The sequence below is a fragment of the Montipora capricornis genome, chromosome 9, assembly GCF_036669925.1.
Source record: "Montipora capricornis isolate CH-2021 chromosome 9, ASM3666992v2, whole genome shotgun sequence".
Taxonomy (NCBI): Eukaryota; Metazoa; Cnidaria; class Anthozoa; order Scleractinia; family Acroporidae; genus Montipora; species Montipora capricornis.
Genome location: NC_090891.1, coordinates 17368256 through 17391417, shown reverse-complemented (window position 1 = coordinate 17391417; position 23162 = coordinate 17368256). Strand labels below are relative to the sequence as shown.

The following is a 23162-nucleotide window of genomic DNA, read 5'->3' as shown; positions in this document are numbered from 1 at the left end:
GAAGCCAAGCTTGCCAATGACACAGGAAACGATTAATCCATCACAAGTGCATTACTTTTGTATTTCTATTGATAGGAAGTCGCCACTGGAATGTTTAATAATTTGATGCTGTCCCTTCAAAAAAAGAAAATTTGCTTTTGTCAAAAAAGTGATAAAGCCGGAAAATATATCTTTCGCGCGGATCCTGAGCTTTTTTCCAAATTAAAGAAGTTTTAAGTCAGTTGGTCAATTTAAGGTGATTCCCTTGTTTTGCACCGCGAATCTCATACTGCGCATAACATTGCGACTTCGGAGAAAGCGGCGTTTCACACCGGCCATCTGAAGAGAAGTAATAAAGGCCGCTTTGCTGTTCAAGAGCTTTTAAGAGCAGTCATGATAACTGCTGTCGGTTAAGAGAGTGTTGTTTTGCAACTCGCCCCAGTCCTTTCGCGGAAAATGATCATTTGGAAGACGACATTACCCCTTTGCCATCCATTATCCTAATGTTGCGAAGAGACGAGCACGGTGACCCCCATTTTTAATGGTTCTATTTACTTGTAATAGGTACACGGAAAACACATTTTAAGGAGAAGAAAAGTTGGATAGTAGAAGTTGTAGTATTTACATATAAATGACGTGAAACTGCATTTGGAGCCTGACACTGAGTGCAAGGTGATGACTGTAGCGGTCCAATTTGCTTACATTTCTTTGCAAGATTAAGCAATTTGAAATCTTTTTACTTAAATATTACAGCCCGGACAAACAAGTTGGTTCAAGTTTTCAGTAATACTCAGCAGTTTTGTTACTTGACAACAGTTTTTCTGGTTGATCTAGTTCGAACGCTTCTCGCGTAATTCTGTAAAAACACTTAGAATAAAGGGCATACAGCGCGAAAACAAGCACGGTGACCCCATCGTTTTGTTGCATTTTTTTAATGTCCTGTGTACAAATATCAATTGTGCCAAGTTTGAAAAAATTCTGGATAGTACGTCATTTTCAAGGGAATTACCTTAATCAGTATCATGATGCAAGAGAGCTATTGGTATCAAGTTAGTCTTTCGTGAGTGACCTCCAGTGAGACAACGTAGACGGCTTATTGCAGCTATTAGGGATCTTTAGCAACGACGACGGCAACGGCAACGGTAAGGAGGACGTCGTCGTTAAATGTGAATTCGAGTAATTGTAATCACTTCGCGACCATTCCAAGCATTTTAAGGTAACAAAGGTGTGGCAAATTCTCAAGAACGAAACTAGCATGAACGGCGATCAATTTAGAGAAGAAAGGCCATTTTACGGTTGTTTGCTCAGCGACCAAGCCTATGAATGGCTGCGAGGCTGCCGGTGACCTTGCATTGATACAGACCTCATTGCTTTTATCATGTAAATTGTGTTGTTGTAACACTAATTAGTCCATATTAACATTACAAAAGCATGAAGGTTTGTATCAAAACAGGGTCACCGACAGCCTCGCTTCCATTTCTAGGCCTGGTAACTTAGCCACAACTGTAAAATGGTCTATTCAAAATTTATCCTCAAGCGCTCTTCGTTCTTCAAATTTGGTCATTTTACGTGGTCATTTTACGTTGTTGGTTTGCTGACGACGGCAAAGAAATAGTCAAAAATGAAAGGATGCACGTGCTCAGCGTGCAAAGCTATTGTCTTTGCTGACTAAGTATGCAAATTTGTGACGTTCTCGTTGCCTTCGCCGTTGTCGTTGCTAAAGCTCCCTAATGAGTGCACGAGGAGAGTGCTTCTGGAGGCAATGAGAAAAGATAAAGAGCCGCTCTAAACGCATCCGAAATCAACCTTTGCTTGCCCAGTGATAATATAGTTTGAACAAATTGCTGTAGCCCAGCTATGGAAATTGCAAAAAAATTTGGAAACAAGGGATCAAACTGATTATCATAATTTACAATGTACAGATAATTTTCTTGGTCATTTGCAACCAATTCCACCTGTGATTTTTTCATTGACTCTTGTTCACTTTCAAATGAATAATGATTTGATCCCTTTGAGTTAGTTTCTAGGTGTCCATGTAGACAGGTTATCCCTTTGGTGTGCGAGTAAACTACTTTTAACGCGAGGCATTGCTGCCAAGTGGCTACTGTCCGGATCGTCAGTCACAGCGTTGCAGTTTGAGACCGCACCATCTGAACCCGGCCCATCTACTTTCAGAACAGGTAAGCTTATACGTCTCTGTCGACTTAAACATCCTTGACATCCCGCAATGTTAGCGTCCATTATGTCAAACATCCACCTATTAAATTCAGTTCTTGTCAAAGGAGTGATATTTTCACTTTTTCTGTTTCTCATAGCTTCCTTAGCAAACACAGGGACACATGTATCGAGATTGACTTCACTCTCTCCTATTTGCATCCTCGCACCCTCAAAGAACTGGTCAGGTCCATTTTTCCTGGAAGTCGATGGAAGAGAATATTTCCTTCGACGCCGTAGTCCAAAAAAAGCATCAAAAGCATTAGCATTGCTTGTGGTGTCTTCGCTAGAAGGCGTCTCACCAGATCCATCATCATAAATTGGGGAACTTGGCAGCGAAATCTTTCGTCGACGATTCAATAAAGCTGTAGGATTGGACGAGCGAGGTGCCTCCACATTATCGTTCTCAGGGCTTTTGGTCTGCTTGGACACTGGAATGTAACTGCTTACTGAATGTCTCCGGAAACGAGGTTTAGTGGAGTTGCCAGCAACAGCACCATCATTAACATTGAGTAAGGTACTGTTTTCTACATTTTTTCTTTCGTCGGGGTCGTCCGATATAGTTGCAGAGACCCCAAACCTTTGCACCAAATCATCCTTTTTCGAGCTCATTTCATCAGTGTTCATCTGCACAGCAAAAATGCAAATTTCACTTCGTCACGGATCGATAAACTATTTCATTCATTGAATTTGCCTGCAGCTACGAAACCGCAAAAAAATCGAAGCTAAACGGGCACCATTATTGACCTACTGCTGAGTTCTTCGTATGCATTATCTTGTTAATGCCGCTTTTGTCTCAGTTATTTTTACGTGGTGAAGATGTGGCTGCGACGATGTGAAACTTTAGTGAGCAAACAAGGAAACACAGCCACTATCAAGGATTAAGTTGAATTAATATTACACTAATATTACAATTTGCTCGATTAAATACGAGAACGTGATGAGCTGAAAGAATAGTCTCTTCGGTTTTTTGGGAAAATTCAATTTAGAGCTGAAGACGTTTGCCGTTTGCTTTAAACACGATGAAAAATCCCTCCATTCCGTTTCAAAAAAGTGGACTTAACGGAAATATTTTCAAGTATTACCGGTAAGTCAAAGTTATGCCGTCAATGTTCCAGCATGGCTTTAGACAAAACTTTGGTTTTCCGGAAATGTAAAATTGACAGTCGGGCTGCTGAAAATAGAATACCCCTCGCCGAATATATCTGTACCCTGCGGAGAAAACCGACTCTGGTGATCAAAAAGCAATGACTGGTTAAGAGAGACTTCAAAAGCAAATAACCCATGAAATTTTCGTTACGCGTAAGTAACGTACCAATAAAGGACACCGCCCTGTCTATCGATCGGATTAAAAAAAGAGAAAGTTAACATGCTGCGTGTGTCTTATTTTAATTCCACACTGCTTCAACGAGCAAAAAAATGAGCACTACCTTGACCGTACATCTCGTCCACTACAAAGTTATAAATCGACTTTTTAGAAGTATAGTAACACCAAAAAAGTTTGGTGGGGCGGTGGTCGAATGAAACGCTCAACTAAGCTCCATTATGCAGAATGATATGGATAAATTTCTGTCTGAGACCATTCCTTTGTTACTAAATCGCTAATGTCTTGCAGAGTAAAAGAAGGGTGAGAACTGTCTCCTCTGCTGGGTTTCTAAATTTAGTGACAGTGATGTTGATTTAAGAATTTCTGTGACTTGAGTATGATAAGGAAGGATGATCACATAGCTACCTTGCTTTTAATCTTGTGTCGATAGAAGTTACCAAAAATATCGGAGACGAATGTCCAGACTATCAGTTCATGATGACAATGCTATGATTCGCTATTCACGACAGTGGGTACGTATACAAGACAATGATGCAAATCGTGCCACCACAAACAGTTATCAGTTTGACCTTGAACGTATTTCACACTGGAGTGACCAGCTTTAGTCATGACATCAGTGATGCGGACAAAATTCCAATTTATATGCGGAACCTACGAAAAATCCTACCCACCAACCTAAATACCAACCCGCCAACGATCGGTGGCTCAGTCGACTGAGCACTGATATCGGACTTTCATGCGAGAGATCGCGGGCTCAAACCGGGTCTCATGAAAATACCTACCCTATACTTTCTGCTTAACTACCTGCCTACATTTCTTTAGCTCAGATTTACTTACCTCTTGACGAAATAATCTGGTGACTAGAATGATCGAGGAAACAGCGAAACCAATTATTTACTCCCGCGAATTCTCCAGACGTTACTGCAGTTCCCTTGCGTGTATTTTGATAAGTCTTCAATTAAATAAATTGGTAGTAATCGCTATTGTATGAAATGGGCCAAGTTTTTGAGTTCTGTTCCTCCTGTAATTAAGTCGGCAAGGATATTGAACATTCATTATATTCATGATTGTATGTGAGACGTTTCTGGCAAGACTTTGGCTCTGGCGAAATGAAAGGATTAGCTCATCTTTCAAATAGGTATTGGGATTATAGGGGAGAAGAATCATTTCCTAATTAATTGTATAGAAGTATCGATAAAATTCTTACCTAGAAAACACTCTCTTTAGATAGAATGAAGCTACAACACTGTATCACGTAACAGCAATGTTATGGTATGGTATAAAACACGATTATTTTCAAACAAGATGAGATCATTATTGTGATGTAATGAGTTACCTTGGCAACGGGAAAGCCCAGCAAAAACACCCTATATTTTGGATTTAGTTGCTCATATCTCAAAAACGAACTCGGTGACCCCCCTTTTTTATTGCTGAAAAGTGGTTGGGAGACCACGATGAAACACCTTCGGCAAAGTTTAAAAAAAAATCTGTCAAGCGGATTCAGATACACCTTAAAAAAATCACAGAATTTTAAACAGAATTCTATTTAAACTTTGCAGAAAGTTTTATCTTGCCTTTCTAATTACTTTTCAGAAATAAAAAACGAGGTCGCTAAGTTGGTTTTGAGATATAAGCAACTAAACACAAAATAAAGGTTGTTTTTGCAGCTGACATATTACGTCACAATCATGACTGAATCTTGTTCAGCAATAGTTCGCGTTTCATTTGGTACTACAATATTGCTAATGCGTGATACAACGTTATGGTACCGATTCTTCTTTTAACCCTTTCACTCCCAAGAGCGACACTCATAGATTTTACTCTGTCTAACGCCAGACGATTTTACTCGTCAATGGGGAATCTCACAGGAGTGAAAGAGCATCACTTGGAAGAGTTGAAACTGGTTTGAGCCACCTTAATTGAGGCCCGGGGAACGGCGTCAACATTTGCATCAACATCCGTTCAATTTTGTTGAACAGCGATGAAATTGAAACCAGTTGTTCTTCCCTTTCAACTGTGTTGAAACATGTTGAATGATTTTAAAAGCGTTTAAACTGTGCTTCAACCACCATTCAACGTTTCTTTTGTTTTCGCGAATGTTGAATGAAGTTCAAGCCGTTTGCCCCCTTCTTTATTCATTTAATCGGTTTCAAAATTCATCTCATTACATATGAACAAAGAATGTAGGAATCTGAGGTGAGCTCAAACATGATACAAGATTCCTTTTTGTAAGCCCGATGAGATAAAATTATCAAGGGCGTAACCAGGATTTTTTAAAGGGGGGGTCACACTGTGTCTAACAGAGGGTGCTCACCAGATTGTCGCGTTTTCGCCACCTGAATATTGTAGGTCGTTTGCTTAAAGAGGCTTACAAAGGGGGGGGGGGAGGTCACGGGTACCCCAGGATCCCCCCTGGCTACGCCCTTGATTATATACATCTATGAAGCATTTCAACATGGTTGGGTAAAGGCGCGCACAATAATCGGTCTCTTAATGACGGATCATGTCCGTATCTATGGAAACAACCGCGGCTGCAGCCTAGGGCTGAATACAAGGCTTCTCGTGAGCTTCGTTGAATCAAATGTTGATGATGTGTTGAAACCGGTTGCCCACCTCAGCACTCAACATAGTTCAACATTATTCAAAAAAATCGAAAGGATGTTGAAGTCATTTGCCTGGGCCTTTAGGTGTGAAATTACAAGTGAACATTTGGAAAGATGTTTCGTTTGTATTACGATTGGCTCGTTTAATTCCTCGTGTCTCCTGTGATTGTCGAAGTAGTCACTCAAGTCAGATCTGTAACTAAAACCGAAAATTTTCGACAAGTGACAACTTATCTTCTACTTCAAGCAGCAGAAGTTTATCCCTGGACACACGATATCCTGCTAATTATAAAATGGGTTTTATATAGAGCGTTTTCACTCACGTGACCACCAGCCATTTAACAAATTGATGTCAGTTTTTCATATGTCTGTCCTGTTATTGATCATGAATTTCGTCATAACATTGTAAAAGTAGCTGTGGATCCACGAAGCGATAGCCGAGTGGATCCACAGACTACTTTGACAATGTTATGACGACATTTATTGTCAATAATAGGACAGACGCATGAAACGCTGACATCAATTTGTTTTTTTACAATAACAAAAAGGCAGAGGAGTCAAAATTAAGTCAAAACACTAAAAGAACGTGAGACAAAAATGCGAGAAACTTCAATCTGACGCAGGCAATATCGCGTCATCCTCGCATAAATTATAAATTTATGTATCTGGCCGCCCATTGACAATAAAAATCAACCAATGAGCGCGCGAGAATTTTGCAGTCATTGTGAAAACTCGATTACTGAAACAAAAGAAAGTATTTGCATAAAACTAGAGTTCAATTCCCGGAGGCTTAGTTTGCGACACCATCATGGCCGCAATTTCTTTGTTTTGGAACACTAACATAGCTGCCGTGACGTCAGGTGAAAACACTCTATACTTCTCGCAAATTGCAACCATTTAATGTTTCAAGTTGGCGGTCAAGATTCAAGATTCAAGATTTATTATCATTCTTCTTATTATTATTATTATGCACTTTTTTCAGAAAATACATAATGGACATAACAATTAAAAGAAAGAAGGAAATAGACTAATACAGTTTTGTCAAAGCAGTACGTATTTAAATAGCATCCAGGATGAATTATAGGTGTGACATAGCTGAAATAGCACCTCGAATCTCTCAGTGCCGACAAAAAATAATCGAAAACAGAAAAACGCTGTAACTAACAATGCGATCAGAAAAATCAAAGGAAGTCAGTAAGAAAAAAAAAAAAAAAAAATCAGAGTTCGAAGTTAGGATAAAAAAACAGACAAAAGAATTCTCATATTTGTCGGAGCGGTTTTTGTAATCTAACCAAGTTTCGGTAGCTATTTGAAGTTATTTAATACCATTAGAAATGAATTACGTGACGTGTTGTTGAATGAAAAAAATTCTTTACTGCACCTATTCAAATATCATCAAGTAGTGAGAATACAACCTGCGCTGGCGTATTTTAAAAGAAACAGCTTTGAAAGCATCATTGATTAATTTTTAATTAAATAAACCTGAACAAGGATGTTCTTATCCGGTTCCTTTAATCGGAATTATTTTACTTCCAAATTGCTAAAAAGAGCTATTGACGGGTTTGCGTGAAACTTGGTAATATCGGTCTCAAACTTTCAAGCTAATACGCATGCGCAGCATCTTGCTGGGTTCCTCTGAAAGATTTTCTCTTCTAAAACGTAATGAAAGCGAATTTACACCGTTTTTTTTTTCAAGACCATCGCGTGAAGGAAAAAAAAACGTTTTCGTAAGACTCGCCATATTTGTTTTGTTTTTAGAAAAAATCCACCCCGGCCTTCAATGAATACCACTCACCGAGGAAAAACTGTGTTCAGCCACTTAAAGAATCAAGGAAAACAAATACCTGTCGAAATAATGAAATCTTTACATCAGACTTTCCTAAATTTATTTGCTCTCTTTCATTCCACCTCGCTGAGCCAGCGTTTTATCCTTTCGTCTTTGGTGTAAAACGATTTTTTTTCGTGTTTTTCGTTATAATTTGTCAGCGACATGTCAGTAGTGGAACATATTAAAGTGGAGTCGGAGTCGCAGTAAGATGGACTTTGACCCCTGCCTGAGTATTCTGGATAGGGCACATGTCTTCCAGAGTTAATTTTTGGCAAAGCATTTAACGTACTCTCTTCACCGGATTGGTCGCTTCCTGCAATGGCAAGGGGTCTTTGATTGTTCTTTTCAACACGACTCTCGACCAATGAAAGAGGCATCGAATATTTCCGAAAGCCTCTAGTTTCACGAGTGATAACCGTGGGAACGAAAACACTCGACGACGTTGATGACTTCCTTTGCTGAAGATTTAAATTATTAGGTACTGACCCTCTACGATTTGAAGCCCAAGATTTCCAAATATTGTACGACGGAACGTCTTTGAACAGATTGTGACTCATGGAACTTTCCGTTAAATCGTGTTCGAAGGCAGTTCCCTTTTGGTGGAGAAACGAGAAACGAGATGAATTCCCAACACCAATTTCCGGTAAAGAATCCCTTCTTTTGAAACTGACAATTCCTCTCGCATTTTCTTGAGCGTGATTGCTATTTGTTACAAAGTTCCTCGAAATACCTGGCTTATGTATCTTGGTCTTTCTCTTGTTTTCATTTGCGTTCATGTCTCCTTCGTTCTCTTTTAACAAAAACGGCTCAAACAGGGAAAAGAAAGTACTGTTGCGACTCACGGCTGTCTTCCAAACTTCGACAAAGTGTCAGAGCCTTCGTTCGCAACGGTGTTTTCCTAGAAAACGAATTTCAATCAATTTCGTTACTGTTGTCAGAAGTTTGTTTGCAGTTCGCAGTTTGTGCACTTTTTCCTTTCTAGCGTGCTAGATTATGAAGATTACCGCGTTTTTTTAGTGAGATAATTAGTATTCCCGTTTCATTGGTCTTTCCCGTCTGTCTTCAACGCCTTGCTGTCAAAAAGCTTCCATGTCGTAACGGAGAAAACCTTTCTGTAGCTTTCAGGCAGAATGATTCCTTCCGAAATACAGTAGTCAACCGTCCACAGAAAAAGTCAACATTCTAAAGCAGTAGACGGGAGCGCATTTGAAGCCTTTGTCAATCCTTCAAGCAAACAAACATACCTTCAAAGTGAAACTGAAGAGCAATTAAACGTGTTTTGAATGCAAATGTTACTGAAGCCGAGGAACTGATAACTTTGGTGGAAATGAGCGATGGAAAGCCAATATTTACGTCTGGGAAAAATACAGTTGCAGAGTGTGGCGCTGTATTCATACGTACGTGTTTATCTTGCAAAAACTTATCTGAATGCATTCGCACAAAGGATAATTGTTCATGTTGCCGCTTGTTTTCGTACGTCTCCAGTAAAAAAGTTCATTTATTCCAGCAATTGCCTTTATCATTCTAACTTCGGCATTAATGTCAGATAACACTGTCTGTCTTTGAGGAATTCGATAATTTTATTCATGAAAAGTGGCGAACGTGACAGTAATGGAGTCAATAGTTTGGCGAAAATGACGGTTTTTAAATTGCTTGTCAAAGCAAAAAGTCCTTTGTTTGCTTTTCAGAAAGCCTTTAAATCCAAAAGAACTTAAATACTCCTGATTTTCCAAAATGTGTTACGAGATAAAAGGGACCACATAAACAAAGTTAACCACCAACGCACAAACAGACAAAACAAAACTGACTTTAACAGTGAATGAGATTGAGAGCCCGGTGAAGAAATGGAATGATGGAATTATTAGCTATAGCGAAGTAAAAGAGGTTTGGAGGGCACTAAACAGAAATTAAACCAGTAAAACATATTTTGCATTACAGATCGGATCGAATAGGAAAGTTGTCCGCCATGGAGCAAAAAGTGACTCGGGGATTGAGAAGGGGTGACGTCTTTGCCGGATTTTGGAGTAGCTTGAGGAAGCTGATGTCTACATACATCTCATCGGGCCGGAATCCTAAATCCTCGAATCTGATTGGCTAATCGCGCGCTCATAGCCGGTCCAGCTTTTTACGATACGGACCACGGTGCGAAATCTGTTCCGTGGTGAAACTGTCGTGGCCAATTGAAAATGTTGCGAAAGTTAAAATCACAGTTAATTGTAAACACCTTCGCGTAATGAAAAGTTATGCAAGGAAAATACAAATGTTAAAGGAAAATGGATTCAGACGAGAGTGGACACAGTGAAAGTGAATTTTACTATCCAGAGGAAGAAGCCCTTAAAAACACGACGCTTATAAATTGTGATGAAGTTGGACAAAACACACACTTACACAAAATTCACGATATTATTTACTCACTTCGCCCTGAAAACACTAAGAAAAAGACAACTTATGATCTGAATATTTGGCGAAGATACTGTTCCTCGGTTGGAGAGACAAGAACCTTGGAAAATATTCCTCCAAAGGAGCTGAACGTTCTGTTGTGCAGATTTTTCATGGACATCCGCAAAAAAGATGGCGGAGCCAACGAGCCAGTTTTCTGCCATCATTCCAGAAAGTATTCAGCACTATCTGAACGGTAAAAACTCCAAGTGTTTGTAAAGTCAAGGGAGGTCCTTTCAGCTCACAAGCGAGACTTCGTAGTTAACAACGCCAAAGGAAATCGTCCAGACTGCCCGCGAGCTAACTGAAGAAGAAGAAGAAGGCTTCTTGTTTCAATCAGGTCAGCTTGGAGAAAATGACCCCGAAACTCTTCAGCGCACAGTGTGGTGGGTCCTGTCTTTATATTTCGGTTTCAGAGCACGAGATGAGAGTCGGAGACTTCAGTGGGGAGATATTGGAGTCACTCCTGAGCTTATAACCCAAACGCCCACGCCACCGAAAGCGAGCGCTGTCCAGTCCGTTTGTATCTAAAGTTCGCCTCAGGCCGTACTCAAGACCTCGGGCACTGTTTTTCCTATACGGACCTCCCGCTCGGTAAATAACATACAGTATTTATCTAAGGACGCATAACTATCGTGCAGTTATTTCCTTAAGTTATTACAGAGTTTGTGAACCTTGTGTTCTGAGGCGAAGCATGCATGCAAAATTTACTTATAAAATTGTGATAGTGTAAACATTTTGAGGCCGCAGACTTTTTCCTCCCTCGTGGGTAATTTGGTTCAGCTGGGGTTTGAACCAACAAAGACCGGTGCTTTGCGTACAAAACCAATCAGTCAGCGGTAATAGAGAGCTCAGGCATTGGTTGCATGGAGACAGAAGTCGGATAAATTCGTTATTTCCAAATAATTGAACTGGTCAAACGTGTATGCGAGAAAAACAAAGAGAGTGTAAAGTCAACGCTAATACTTATCATTAATATTTATAAGACTTAACGGAACAAAACGTCTCAAAACAATCTAAAAAATCCTCTCAGTGCACAATAAACCTATCCTGTATTTCTCCGATGGGTTATTAAATAAATTATATGTATCACTACAGTATCCATTAACATTTCCGTATAGTCCACTTAGATACGCAATTTACACCTATCGGTGAAAATGATACGTTAGTCGTTGGTCATTTGCATTTGGACTGTGTTTTTGTGAGATCACCCGTTTGCATAAGTTGGGAATTTTTGTTTCGATCGTTAGAGACAAAACGTTTATGATTGAATCAATCACTCATACTTTCATATCGTCATCAAGCCAGTTCGCCGAAATGGTTGAAAGTAATCCAACGGAAGCGACAGATGATGTTTTTGCGGGATTTTTGCAATGGGCGCGCGAGCTCCAGCAAAATCTGACGCTTCCGCAGCTTTTCTAAGGACCAGTTTCAACCAGAAAACGATTGGAAAAGTGATCTATAATGACATTTCAAACGCTTGATCTTCAGCCGGCTTCGGTTTAAGCGGTTGATCTCAAAAGAACACGACCTTAAGTGTAGAAGAATGGACGGACGTTTAGGCCCAAAAATGTTGGGTGCTGCACCTGCTACGATTGCCTCTTTCGCCAGGATATAATTAAGCTCCCAAAGTCACTGAAAAGATTGAGCCTAACTTTAACAGCACCATTCACGAAAAAACAACAGCTAGAAGAGCAAAAGGAAACAAGGAATTCGGCACACACCCTCTAACGTGAGAATGACGTGTAACGTACACGTGAATATGCCTTTTTGGCTTAGGCAAAAGGCGTGCATATCACGCGGTCGCAATTGCGATGGTCAGTGATGAAAGGCGAAGCGCGTTTAGGCAGGAGTTGCAAAAATTTATCGACACGTTGTAATTTACATACGTTGTGTCCTGTTGGCACAATCGAACTTATCTACCGAAGAGCCTTCAATGTTTTTTGCTCGGATAAGTTAGCCCTCGTTTGCAAAGTCACACTAGTACAAGTCATCTCTGAAATTTCACGAAGCAACACCCGTAACTTTCAACAAATGATTTGTATTTTTTGTCACTTGTCTGTAAACTGCAAAACAGCTTAGAGCCTTCTTTCAAAACGCCTCAATGTCAGTGTCATATTCCTCAGCTTGCTCTCCAGTGAGGTCGATCCTGGCGTAGTCGTCCGAGTCGATGGACTTGCAAAAGTGGATAGCGTATTTTAGTTTTTCGCAGAGCACCCGTTGACATGAATACCGAGGCATCTTCAATAGGAAGAAGCAAGTGTAGGATTCAGGCAGATAGTGGTCTGGAGGAGAGTATTTGTCAAGAACCTGAAACGACATCATGACATAAGGATTATTAGGGTATACTTGAATGATTTATTAAAAAGAAAAAGTGAAACTCGCTCTTTTGCTTAAAGTCCATGTCACGATTAACGCCTTGCTGGTGTACCTTTTGTCAAATTATTGTTTTTTCAACCTCTGCTCAAAAGTCACCATTCTACATTCCTTGAAATATGACAAAAATCCATAAGCGAGCAATGAAGGGGACTGAGATCGATACCGGGTTGACGTCACAAACTACTCTGCATCATTGGTTGAGTCCAATCCCTATACTTGCCTGGTCGTAGATCAAATCACGGCGTGCAGTTACCCCTTTTTTGGGAAACTGTTAAACAGCAACTTTTGATGAAGCGTAAAAGTTTTTTTGACGTGATAAACACTTTATTTTCATGCAAACGGGCAAGGTCAGAGAAAAGGGGCTCCAATACTTCTATATTCTTTGCAATCCCACACTTAACGTATGGCAAATAGCTTACCTGAAATACGAAGTCTCTTCCACGGAAATCAACAATAGTTCTCGGGAGTCGTGTTCGTCCCCAGACAAACCGTAGGAACAATGAGCGCTCTGCATTGGAGAAACTCTCGAGAGTTTCCCAGAACCAACGAACTAGTGGTGCAGTAGCTTCAACTCCCTTGTAAGTAACCACAGATTTTAACAAGTCCAGCGGAATATCTGGACTACCACACACCATTGTCTCTAGTTCAGGACCCGTAAATAACGACAGCAAACGTACTGGGACGACTCGTGCCATGCCCTCGCGAACAGCAGATACCTTACGAGGAAAAAACTAACCGTTGTCAGCACTGTGACAAGAAAAATAAAAGATCCGGTGTTCACAAGACTCTACACACTTCAAGATATCGAGTAAACTATTTTGAGGTAAAACAGACGGGTGGGTTTGTATAACGCGACATTAGTTAGCCCGTCCACTCAAAATTAAACCGGTCAGTTACTTGAAATTCGGAGAATGTCATCAACAACAATACATAGAGGATATTACACGGTGGCGAGAAGATATGAATTTTATGTTCGAGTGGCAAGAACAATATTTCACGAGTGAGCGAAGCGAACGAGTGAGATATTGTTCCTGCCACGAGAACATAAAATTCATATCTTCGAGCCAACGTGTAATGTTCTTTTTATTATGTCCGATTTTATTGTGTTTCAAAGTAGTCAAGTTTTACAAATACGGCTGGGCTTTATAAAAAAAGGCGGGAAAAAAGGCGGGAATCGTGACGTCATTGAACGATACGACACTCAAAAAGGTGACATACGGAACATACGCCACTCGGGTCCCGGATGAAGTGGCGTATGGAATCTACGAGTGGTTTAGTTCCCAGTAAAACACTCTCCTTCCATATAATACAATACAATACAATACAATACAATACAATACAATACAATACAATACAATACAACTTTATTGGTTCCAATCCACTAATGGTTTTTCAGAAACCAATTACAATATAAGTAATAAAATCTAAATAAAAGTGCCCATACCTGAACATCAAATTCGTGTAAGCGGTAATGTAGCGCCAATCGCACATACTCTTCCCTGTTGTCCAGTGTGATTTGCTTGATCTTGTTGTGCAACTGTACTTCATGACCGCTGGCGCTTGGGGTGCTAAATGGCATCTCCATGGCTTCAAACGCTTCTCTCTCCATGTCTCGGATGCACATCAGCCCGGGAACGTAATCTTTATCAATTTCAGCAAGGTCGGTAACTCGCAAATGCATTCCTGTGGACAAAATTCAGCAAATCAACACCCCTTACGACCACGCACAATGATCGAGTGCAGTTTCTTTTACAGGAGGATAAAAAAAACTTTACTGTCTTTACTAACGGCTGTAGCCGATTCAGGAATCGGAACGAAATCTTGAAATCTTGTATGCCTTTTTCATATACATCACGGCTCCGAGGCACAGATTTAATACGGTTTCATATTTTCGTCCAACGATCCGGCGTGACAATATTCGCTGTGACAATTGTGTTGAAAACAGAAACCGAAAAAAGCGGATCGAATTCAGGCCATCACCAAGACAGGATATGACTGTTCAAGGCGGTACGCTACATCGACTGAGGAGAGGCAATGAAACCAAACGATCAATAGAAATTTAAACCTAACGGGTCTACATGTTTTTAAATAGCGCAACAAGGGAGGGGTGGAATTCCTCACCTGCCAGTTGTTGCCAGACAGGTTCAGCAAGGTTTAAACTAAGAGGACTACCAGTTCTAATAGCTATCCCAATCAAAACACCTAAGAATTTGAACATGTTGAGATGAACAGGAGAACACGCCTCTGGATTCAGAATAAAGCAGTCTCGGTTAGCGCCGGACTCTTCCCTTCCATTGGGCGTCACTATCAGTAACGGAAGAGAACCGTTTTGCAGCTCGTCACACATCTCGGCGATGGACTCCGAGTAGCCTCCTCCACAATCATCCACGCTTTCACCGATGAATTTGACTTTCCATACTCTGTGTGGTAGGAGAAGGCTGTCAGATCCGAAGTTGCTCATTTTGGAACAAACTTGACCGAAGACTGATTTGGAGCCGTCTGGGCCGATAAGACCGCCTTTGGAACGGTACTTCTTGGTCTGAAATATAGCAAAAGGTGACAGATTGAGACAATGAGACAGTGAAGAAGGAGAGTGAATGTAAAGCAAACACTGAAGTCTATGGACACACTGGTGGTTGAACAAAACACAAACGATTGAGAACAAAACACCACGATCGGACGATTTAGCTAACCACACGAAAGAAAAGATAGAGAGTACTGCCACCCTTTTAACCCCGCGTTCACATTCGCGTTTAAGACTATCCTCAAAAATAGTTCTTTGTGACGTCAGTCAAGCAATCAGTAGCAATGGCTAGAGTTTTAAGAAACAGTCCAGATAAGAACGATAGCAACAACGGCAACGAACATGTTGGAATTCAATTGGTATGCAAAAAGGTGATAACCTTTCTATTGTCTGTACTTACTTCTGATTGGCTTAAACAGCAACAGTTAACAAAACTTCATAAAAGCAGTATTATATTCATCCTTACTTTCCAACCATCTTCCATCTTTCATCTGGTCTCAGTTTAAATGAATTCCACAGAAATTGTATGTGGGGAACATGTAAAATTGTAAACGTTTCTTGGCTTTTGTTTTTAACTCTTGTGATTGGTCAAAATCTTTTAACACAAAAAAACACCCTTTCAAAGTGGGCTGTAAATGAATTTTATTGCGTTGACGGCTGTCCTGTAGGTTTATGCATTCTCTGTGTAAAAATGATAAGGTGCTATCCACCTTACACGGATCATTACTTAATCTGGCACAACGAGGTCACATTTCACTTCATTTCGAGTCGCGCGTTTAAAATGGATGATCTGTTTCTTAGTCTGGTTTCAATCGTTTCTTCTGATAAGAAAGGCGAACCTCTTTCGTCTAACCGTTCAACTGTTCCTGGAACATTTGCCTGACCAAGATTGGGAGAAAAGTTTTAAGCAAAACCTTCGACGAACTGAGACGTAACAGGTGACACAATTAATCGGCGGTGGATAAGTGTGATTGTTAAGAATTGGTAGCTCGCTGTGCATGTACGGAGTAGGCGATGAACTGGAAGCTTCATAAGGCGAGGGCGACCTGAACATATTCGAGTATAAATTATTCACAGGTCCGTAAGACAACAGCGGGATGGAGTAACGCTACACCTTTAATCAAAACTTCATTACGAAAGATCAAGATGTCAAATTACGACCCTCTTCCTTATTGGTCAGTTTTCATGAATTGTTTACCTACCACAGTTCAAGAGCCCTACAGAGCGCTCCCTGAGCTGAGCTGCGCATTCTGTAAAGTTTTAAGCAACTCCGCCTCTCTTTTAAGCAAGCAAGCAACGCCATGCCTAGTGGGTCACACCTTTGACGAGCTAGGAATGTGCTAGGTAACCAAATATTGACCAAGCAAGCAAGGTCTTAGCGCAAATGTGACGGTGGAGTTAGTTTCTTTCGTTCCCCATAGAAAACAAATTCTGAATAACTGGCACTTTCAAATCGCAAACAACAACAACACGAAAATAGCAGGGTGCAAATTGTACAGCATAAACGCCATAAAAATAAATGAATATAAACATGAACGAGTCCGTGGATCAGTAAATGAAACAATTGCTTTCCTAGGAACTTTGGACTCGAGAGGACAAGAAAACTGACCGAGGTAATTATCGTTTGTAATATCAAGAAGGGCTTTGATGCTTAACCTGTATTCGATTCAGTTCAATCACTGGACCATGCTGCCGGTCACGGACCATGGTGGTCTGAACAACTTTACGAAACGCTGCTTCCTGCAATAAAAAACAACAATAGGACAACTTCAAAATAAATTTTTTTTCTTTCAACGCAAAGGTCCATCTCACGCAAAGACTACCTTTCGAAAAAACAAGCAAACAAACAAACAAACAAACAAACAAACAAACAAACAAACAAAAAAACAAACAAAAAGAATGAATCTAGGAGTCATTTATCGTAAAATTGAGCCTAAAAGAGGGATGCGGCCAATCATACAATTACGCCAAAACGGATTGGCTTCTTTGTCTAAAAAATGACTGAAAAGCAATATGACACTTAGCAAAAGAGTAATGCTCCTCAATAGTTTAGCCGTGAGCCATAAGAATAGTGCTAGCTGATGAGGGTAACCCTGTCAAAGCCCTCTTAATTCCGTGTTCTTACCTTTCCAGATGGGATTAAGACGCCCCTCAGAGCATCCAATGCCACCAAAGGTTCCTGCCCAATATGCTCCCTATCTCGAGGCTGAAGATCAAACATGGGAAGCGACGAGCAAACAAGCTCCGAAAAATGGTGAAGGAGCATCAAACGGTTGCGAAGAGATCCCATGGGGATAGCCTGCAGATGATTGAACTCCAGAGGGACTTCCTTGGGAAGACGACCGGAATTAGAAGGTTTTGTAGTGGACCAAGCGATAGTGTGAGCAGATCCACAAGCCACGCGATTGATCTTTTTACCCTGGAGAGAGAACGAAAGTTAACCTCGCACTCATACTGGTGTTTTCGTTCTTGTAGACGCTGCGAAAGTTCATGGAATCAAAGTTGACTCGACTGTGATGGAACGGTGCCGAAAACAGAGGCAAGTATGGCTAGGCAAACATTACGACATCAAAGCGCAGACAACCCAAGGCTACGTCACAAACAAAGTGTACTATGGGCAACGGCAACTATAAATTTTCTCAGGCGATAAACAACGGAGCATACGTCTGATGTAATCACATTGAAACAGCCGCCTCCCACTCCAACCACACCTTAATATTGATTGGAACTAACTCCTGCCGTGCTTTCTAAAAGCAAGTCTACATGCGAAGTCTATTTAATTTCTGAAAACTTGTTTTCCGTTCAATGAAAAGTACAACTGACAGGTCATTTGCGTGACATTTACAGGCCATGCGTCTCAGCACTATGAAAAAAACTCTATGCAAGTGGCGAAGTCCTGCGAAGGGCCCATTGCCAACACAAAAAATCGCACGTGGTCCCACCTCAGTTGAATAAGGATTTAAAGTGAACTCGTCAAAAGTGGTTCTGTCACAGTCCCCCTGTTTTCCCTTTGTATCATGGAAATCAAACGCCTTTGCGAGTGCTTCCACTTTTGCTAGTAAAAGAGAGCGTGATCTAAGGAAAGCGTCAAACCTTCTCATTTAGGAGAAAGTGGGCGACACAGGAGAGATTTTTAAGGACCCTATTTCTCCGACTTCCTCACCCGCTCAATACAATATCGAAAAGCGCCACGGCTTACCCACCCGGTAGAGTTGTCGCTTTCCTTGGATCGTGCTCGCTAATTCAAACAAGCTCTTGGTCACTTTTGTTCGTGGTTCAGAGACGAGTACTTTAAAGATGAATGTTTTGAAGCTCAATGAGCAGATGGCACAATCGCTAGGGCGCCGAATTTGCTTCGTATGCTAAAATCTCGCTATCTGACAAAGAGGAGGATTTGCCTTCAGTGGGTAATTTCAAATGCCTCGTACTCTCGTACTTTGACAAGAATAAATGGTTGCCCCTTGCAGTTGAGTTCTTCACGCTGTTTTGCTTCTTTGAAAATTTTCCTTTTCAGACTCACCTGCAAGGCTGTTACTAGTCTTGGTCTTTGTATAGCAGTTGTTGACCCATCTCCCAGCTGACCCTCGTCATTATCACCCCAAGTGTACACTTCACCCGAGTCTGTGCATGCCACACAGTGTAGGGAGCCGGTTGCAATAGCGACGACTTTCTTGTTTTGCAGGGCCGCCACCCTCTTCGGACGCCTTACGTGATCGTCAGAACCGTGTCCGAGGCGGTAGTAATCGCCTTTGCCCCTACAAATAGGATAACACGGAGAAAGTGACATTCCAAAGGCTTCACGTCAAGATGCTGGACTAAGTAACCTCCCAACTCAAATACGTTTTCTGATTGGAAGAGAACGTGTCACGTGTCATTGGTCAAAACTTCATGACGTCCTAGGGAAACAACAACTTGAACTTTCGACTCACACGTGATCAGGTCGTGCACCTTTGAAACGGCGGCAAATCTGTACACCAGCCGTCGTCAAGCAAATAATTCTTAACTGTGTATTGTTCTATTTTGAGTTGGGAGGTATAACAAAACACTTAATGACTGGCCCCTTCGGGAAACAGTGAGTTTTGTTTCCCCTCGACCTCAATGTTTCCCTCGACTTCGCCTCGGGGAGCATTGAGGGTCTCGGGGAAACAAAACTCACTGTTTCCCTTGGGGCCAGTCATTAAGTGCTTAATGACACGAGATTTACAGCTATTTTACTAGCGACGCAAATGAACGCACGAGCAACATAACTACAGATGCGGTAACTTACAGTTCCTTAGTGTCTGGTCGTAACAAAAAGTAATTAACGGTCAAACCCTACCCAGTTTGCGAATGCTTGTCAGGATTATGCTTAATGTAATTCCTTAGTATTGCATTGCGCATCCCTACTGCGCACGATTTTCGCGTCATTAGCGCGCGCACATAAGACACGTCCGCGTACAAAACGTAAGAGATTTCCCTCAAACTCAAAACAAACTCCCGATTTTTTTTTCAGGCATTTGCTAAGAAAAGTCCAATAAGGAACATACTTGAAGAAGAAAAAACGTTTGATAGTAGAACATGAATTTTCTCGGAAAACAGTTCCGTACTGGGTGTATTTTGGCCAAGGCGAGGACTTCAAGCTAACCACGGAACTGTCCCAATAAGTGCACTATTCCCACAACCAGGCAATCAAAAACGGCGTAAATGACATAATACTGCTTATGTGAATAAAAGAAGCTTTATTTTCAAAACAAAATTTTGTGTCTTTCAAGTAACCAAGACTTAATTCTGTATGAAGGTGATTCGAATTTTTAACGCGCAAACAGTAAAAATACCCCATTTCAAGAGCCTGCTGACGCGTAAACAAGCACGGTGACCCCATTTTTTTATTGCTTTTTTTATGTTCATATCATGAATGTTGATTGTGCCAAGTTTCCAAAAAAGTTTGATAATAGAACAATTTCAAGGGAATTACCTTAAAAGGACTTAAAGAACTGCTGCGTGCACAAAAAGCCAAAGGAAATAACCGAATGAAATAAGGGAAACGACTGTGTTACCAGTGATTTATAAATCTTTCCTTCCTTTAGAGACGTACACCAAGTTGTCCCATAGACCACTTTCATAAGTGGCGACTGATTTAATATTCTTTTGTATTTATGTTAATTGGACCCACTGGCCTAATTTTAGTTAACATATTCTATTGAATTTTGCGCATCGCATCGCATCGCATCGTGATAACATGGCATTGCATAATTAACAGCACCACCTATGCATAAATTTCAGGTAACGTGAAGAGTCTGAGCACGGGCCGATAAATTTTCAATATTCGCTCTGTACTTCCAGTTATAGTCCTGGATAGCAGGTACAAAATTTACACCCACAACGAATTGGAATGATCGCGAAATGTTTGCATTAACGGAAAGTTATATTTTGAGATGATTTTCTTGTGTCTGCCTACTCGTTCTTCCTTAAATTCCCAATTTTCTGTCAGAAATGAATAAATCTTCTCGTAGCCGGCAGGCACTTACCAAGTATACACAGCACCTGATTTAGTCAGCGCTACGGAGAATTGGGATCCACATTCCACCTTACACACACCAGCCCGAACGAGCGAATCCACCTTCACTGGAACCTTGCAGCCGTCACTTCCTCCGCGTCCAAGTTTCCCATAATCACCATCTCCCCAAGACCACACACAATCGTTATCCGTCAAACACAGCGTCTGAGCGTCGCCGCTGCCGCAAGCCACATCCAGGACACGTTGTCCCCGTAATGCTTCTACCAGTTTGGGCAGTAATTGGTCTTCGCTGTCACCGTGTCCCAGCCGTCCGTAACGCCCTTTTCCCCACGTGTACAGTTCGCCATTGCCTGTTATACATGCACTGTGAGAGCCACCGCAAGCGATCTCCATAATGGATTTTCCACGAAGGGCTTCAACCACACGCGGGCGATCGCAAGATCTGAAAAACAAGGCAAGCACAACACCTGTAAATACCGTGCCAGCAAACTAGGCGTATGCAAGCGGTCAGTGGTCTTGTACAAGAAGCCAAGGACTCGCACATTCCGTCATTTTTTTCCCAATGTGGCTCGTCAAACTGCTTGATTTCATACCGGTGTTATCCTTTATCGAAACCGCATATAGTTTTTATCTCCGAGGTAAAGTGAGTAATATAACGAACATAATAAGAAAATGCACTTGCACGCCGCATGGGTATGATGCTGCTGGTATTCCATGGCGAATATACTGAGTCCAAACGAGAATTGTTATTGATGTTATGACCACAGTCTACTCGGAGGGAAAATAACATTTAATAATCAGTTATTCCGAAAAAGCAAACACTCACCCTCGGCTTCCATGACCGAGCTTTCCATCATCCCCTTCTCCCCAAGAGTACACGTCACCTTCCATAGAAAGCGCCATGGCGTGTTTTCCCCCCGAATGCACAGCGACTTTCTTGATGACCACGTGTTGCAAGGATTCAAGAAGACGTATGGACGTCACCGTATCTGTCCCACCAAGCCCCAGGCGCCCACCGTGACCATACCCAGTAGCATAAACCTACATTCAAAGGAGAGAAACCGATCACCACTTCCAGAAAAATTGACAGAGAGGGATCACAATACTTTTTTGTGTTGTACGTTTTGTAGAAATTGTAAATCAATAAATGGAAAAAACAACCTGCGGTACAAAAAAATTAAGAAAATGCCTGATAAGAATCGCGATCGAATTGCTTCTTTAGTATTATCGTAAACGTTCAGTTATTTTCTTTTCCTTAAGGATATGCCATGGGATTTTACAGGCCACTTTGCCTAAAGGAAAAAAGGAGGAAAAATGAGGAAGTGTCATTTCAGCTAACTACCTTAGAAACCTTAGGTTTTCTGATAGCTTTTCAAAGGGCCGGATGTGATTATCAAAGTACCCGGCGGTCAGGATTATTTTCCGTTGTAAGGCAGATTGCAAGTGCCTTGGAGAGCGAACAAGGCGGACGGAGGTCTCCTGGCTCTGCTATAAATTTCGAGAAATGAAACTCACAGTTTGTTTACCTTCTTGAGATCGGAGATAAAAAGTAAAACTAAAGTTATCGCGTGAAGGAGATGCCAACAGATCGATTATTCCGTTTAGTAACTGAAGCAAACGTGTTAGTTTGAAGCATTTATTACTGCGCGTGATTGTCTTGCGTTTCTTCAGCCCATGGCTTCCTGAGATACCCAAGTCCAAAAAGAAAAAAAAAAAGGAAGAAAAGGGAAAAAGGAAGCCAACATATCAACAAATTTTATAGAGTCAAATTACCGGAAGTGAAATCGTAAACAACCGCAGGAAACGTCCGGCCTCAAGCCTGAAACGAAAACCCCGCTGAGAAAACATCTTTAAAGGTAAAGTAATCAGCACAAACCTTTCCCTCAGATGTGACTGCAAACAGAGTCTGTTCGCCTCCAACTATCTGCACAGGTCTGATCCCGCTGAGTGCTTCACATGGTTGAGGGAACTTCACTTTGGCACCTTCGATTCCACCGAGTTGACCGCGGTGATTATGACCCCAGCCGTAAATTGTTCCACTGCCACCCCAGGTTACTGTCCAATCAGAAGGGCGCCTGGAAACGCGAGGCACTGATGAGGAACTTACGTTCTACAACGGCAAAGTCACTGCACAAAACGATTTGACGAGAGCATTGATGATATTGTCAATTCACTTAACGACTCTATCGTCATCATCGAATTAAACTGCAATTAAGGGGTCCTACGATTAGAGATTATTAGCATTAATTCTTGAAACTTTTTGGTAGACATCAGCCAGCTCGATCACTTTTTCATTCACCCGACATAAGAAATAAGGCTTGCCTAGTTGATTGATTGACTTAAGTTTTGCACATTGCCGCTCTCGGCAAATC

The 23162-nt window shown here is 41.3% G+C and overlaps 2 protein-coding genes and 1 long non-coding RNA gene across 3 annotated transcripts in view; all 3 read right to left on the bottom strand.

Moving 5' to 3' along the window:
* Window positions 1–895: 895 nt before the first annotated feature.
* LOC138015529 (uncharacterized) lies at window positions 896–3447 on the bottom strand. The gene has a single exon (XM_068862591.1). It carries the CDS (start codon window positions 2818–2820, stop codon window positions 1996–1998), a length of 825 nt encoding a protein of 274 aa, XP_068718692.1. The 5' UTR covers window positions 2821–3447; the 3' UTR covers window positions 896–1995.
* Window positions 3448–7043: 3596 nt separating this feature from the next.
* On the bottom strand, window positions 7044–9173 carry LOC138017857 (uncharacterized). Its single transcript, XR_011125943.1, has 2 exons — window positions 8956–9173; window positions 7044–8849 (listed from the first exon to the last, which is right to left on the bottom strand). It is a non-coding gene; the product is annotated as an uncharacterized lncRNA (long non-coding RNA).
* A 2167-nt stretch (window positions 9174–11340) lies between these two features.
* Window positions 11341–23162, bottom strand: part of LOC138017856 (E3 ubiquitin-protein ligase HERC2-like) — a 97562-nt gene continuing 85740 nt past the window's right edge. Inside the window, exons 49-58 of the mRNA XM_068864840.1 lie at window positions 22667–22865; window positions 21617–21831; window positions 20801–21232; window positions 18814–19048; window positions 17419–17712; window positions 16950–17033; window positions 14891–15308; window positions 14214–14452; window positions 13189–13485; window positions 11341–12700 (exon numbers count right to left, since the gene is read on the bottom strand). Coding sequence (XP_068720941.1) covers window positions 12482–12700; window positions 13189–13485; window positions 14214–14452; window positions 14891–15308; window positions 16950–17033; window positions 17419–17712; window positions 18814–19048; window positions 20801–21232; window positions 21617–21831; window positions 22667–22865 — 2632 coding nt within the window. The 3' untranslated portion in view covers window positions 11341–12481. The remainder of the gene's footprint in view (window positions 12701–13188; window positions 13486–14213; window positions 14453–14890; window positions 15309–16949; window positions 17034–17418; window positions 17713–18813; window positions 19049–20800; window positions 21233–21616; window positions 21832–22666; window positions 22866–23162) is intronic.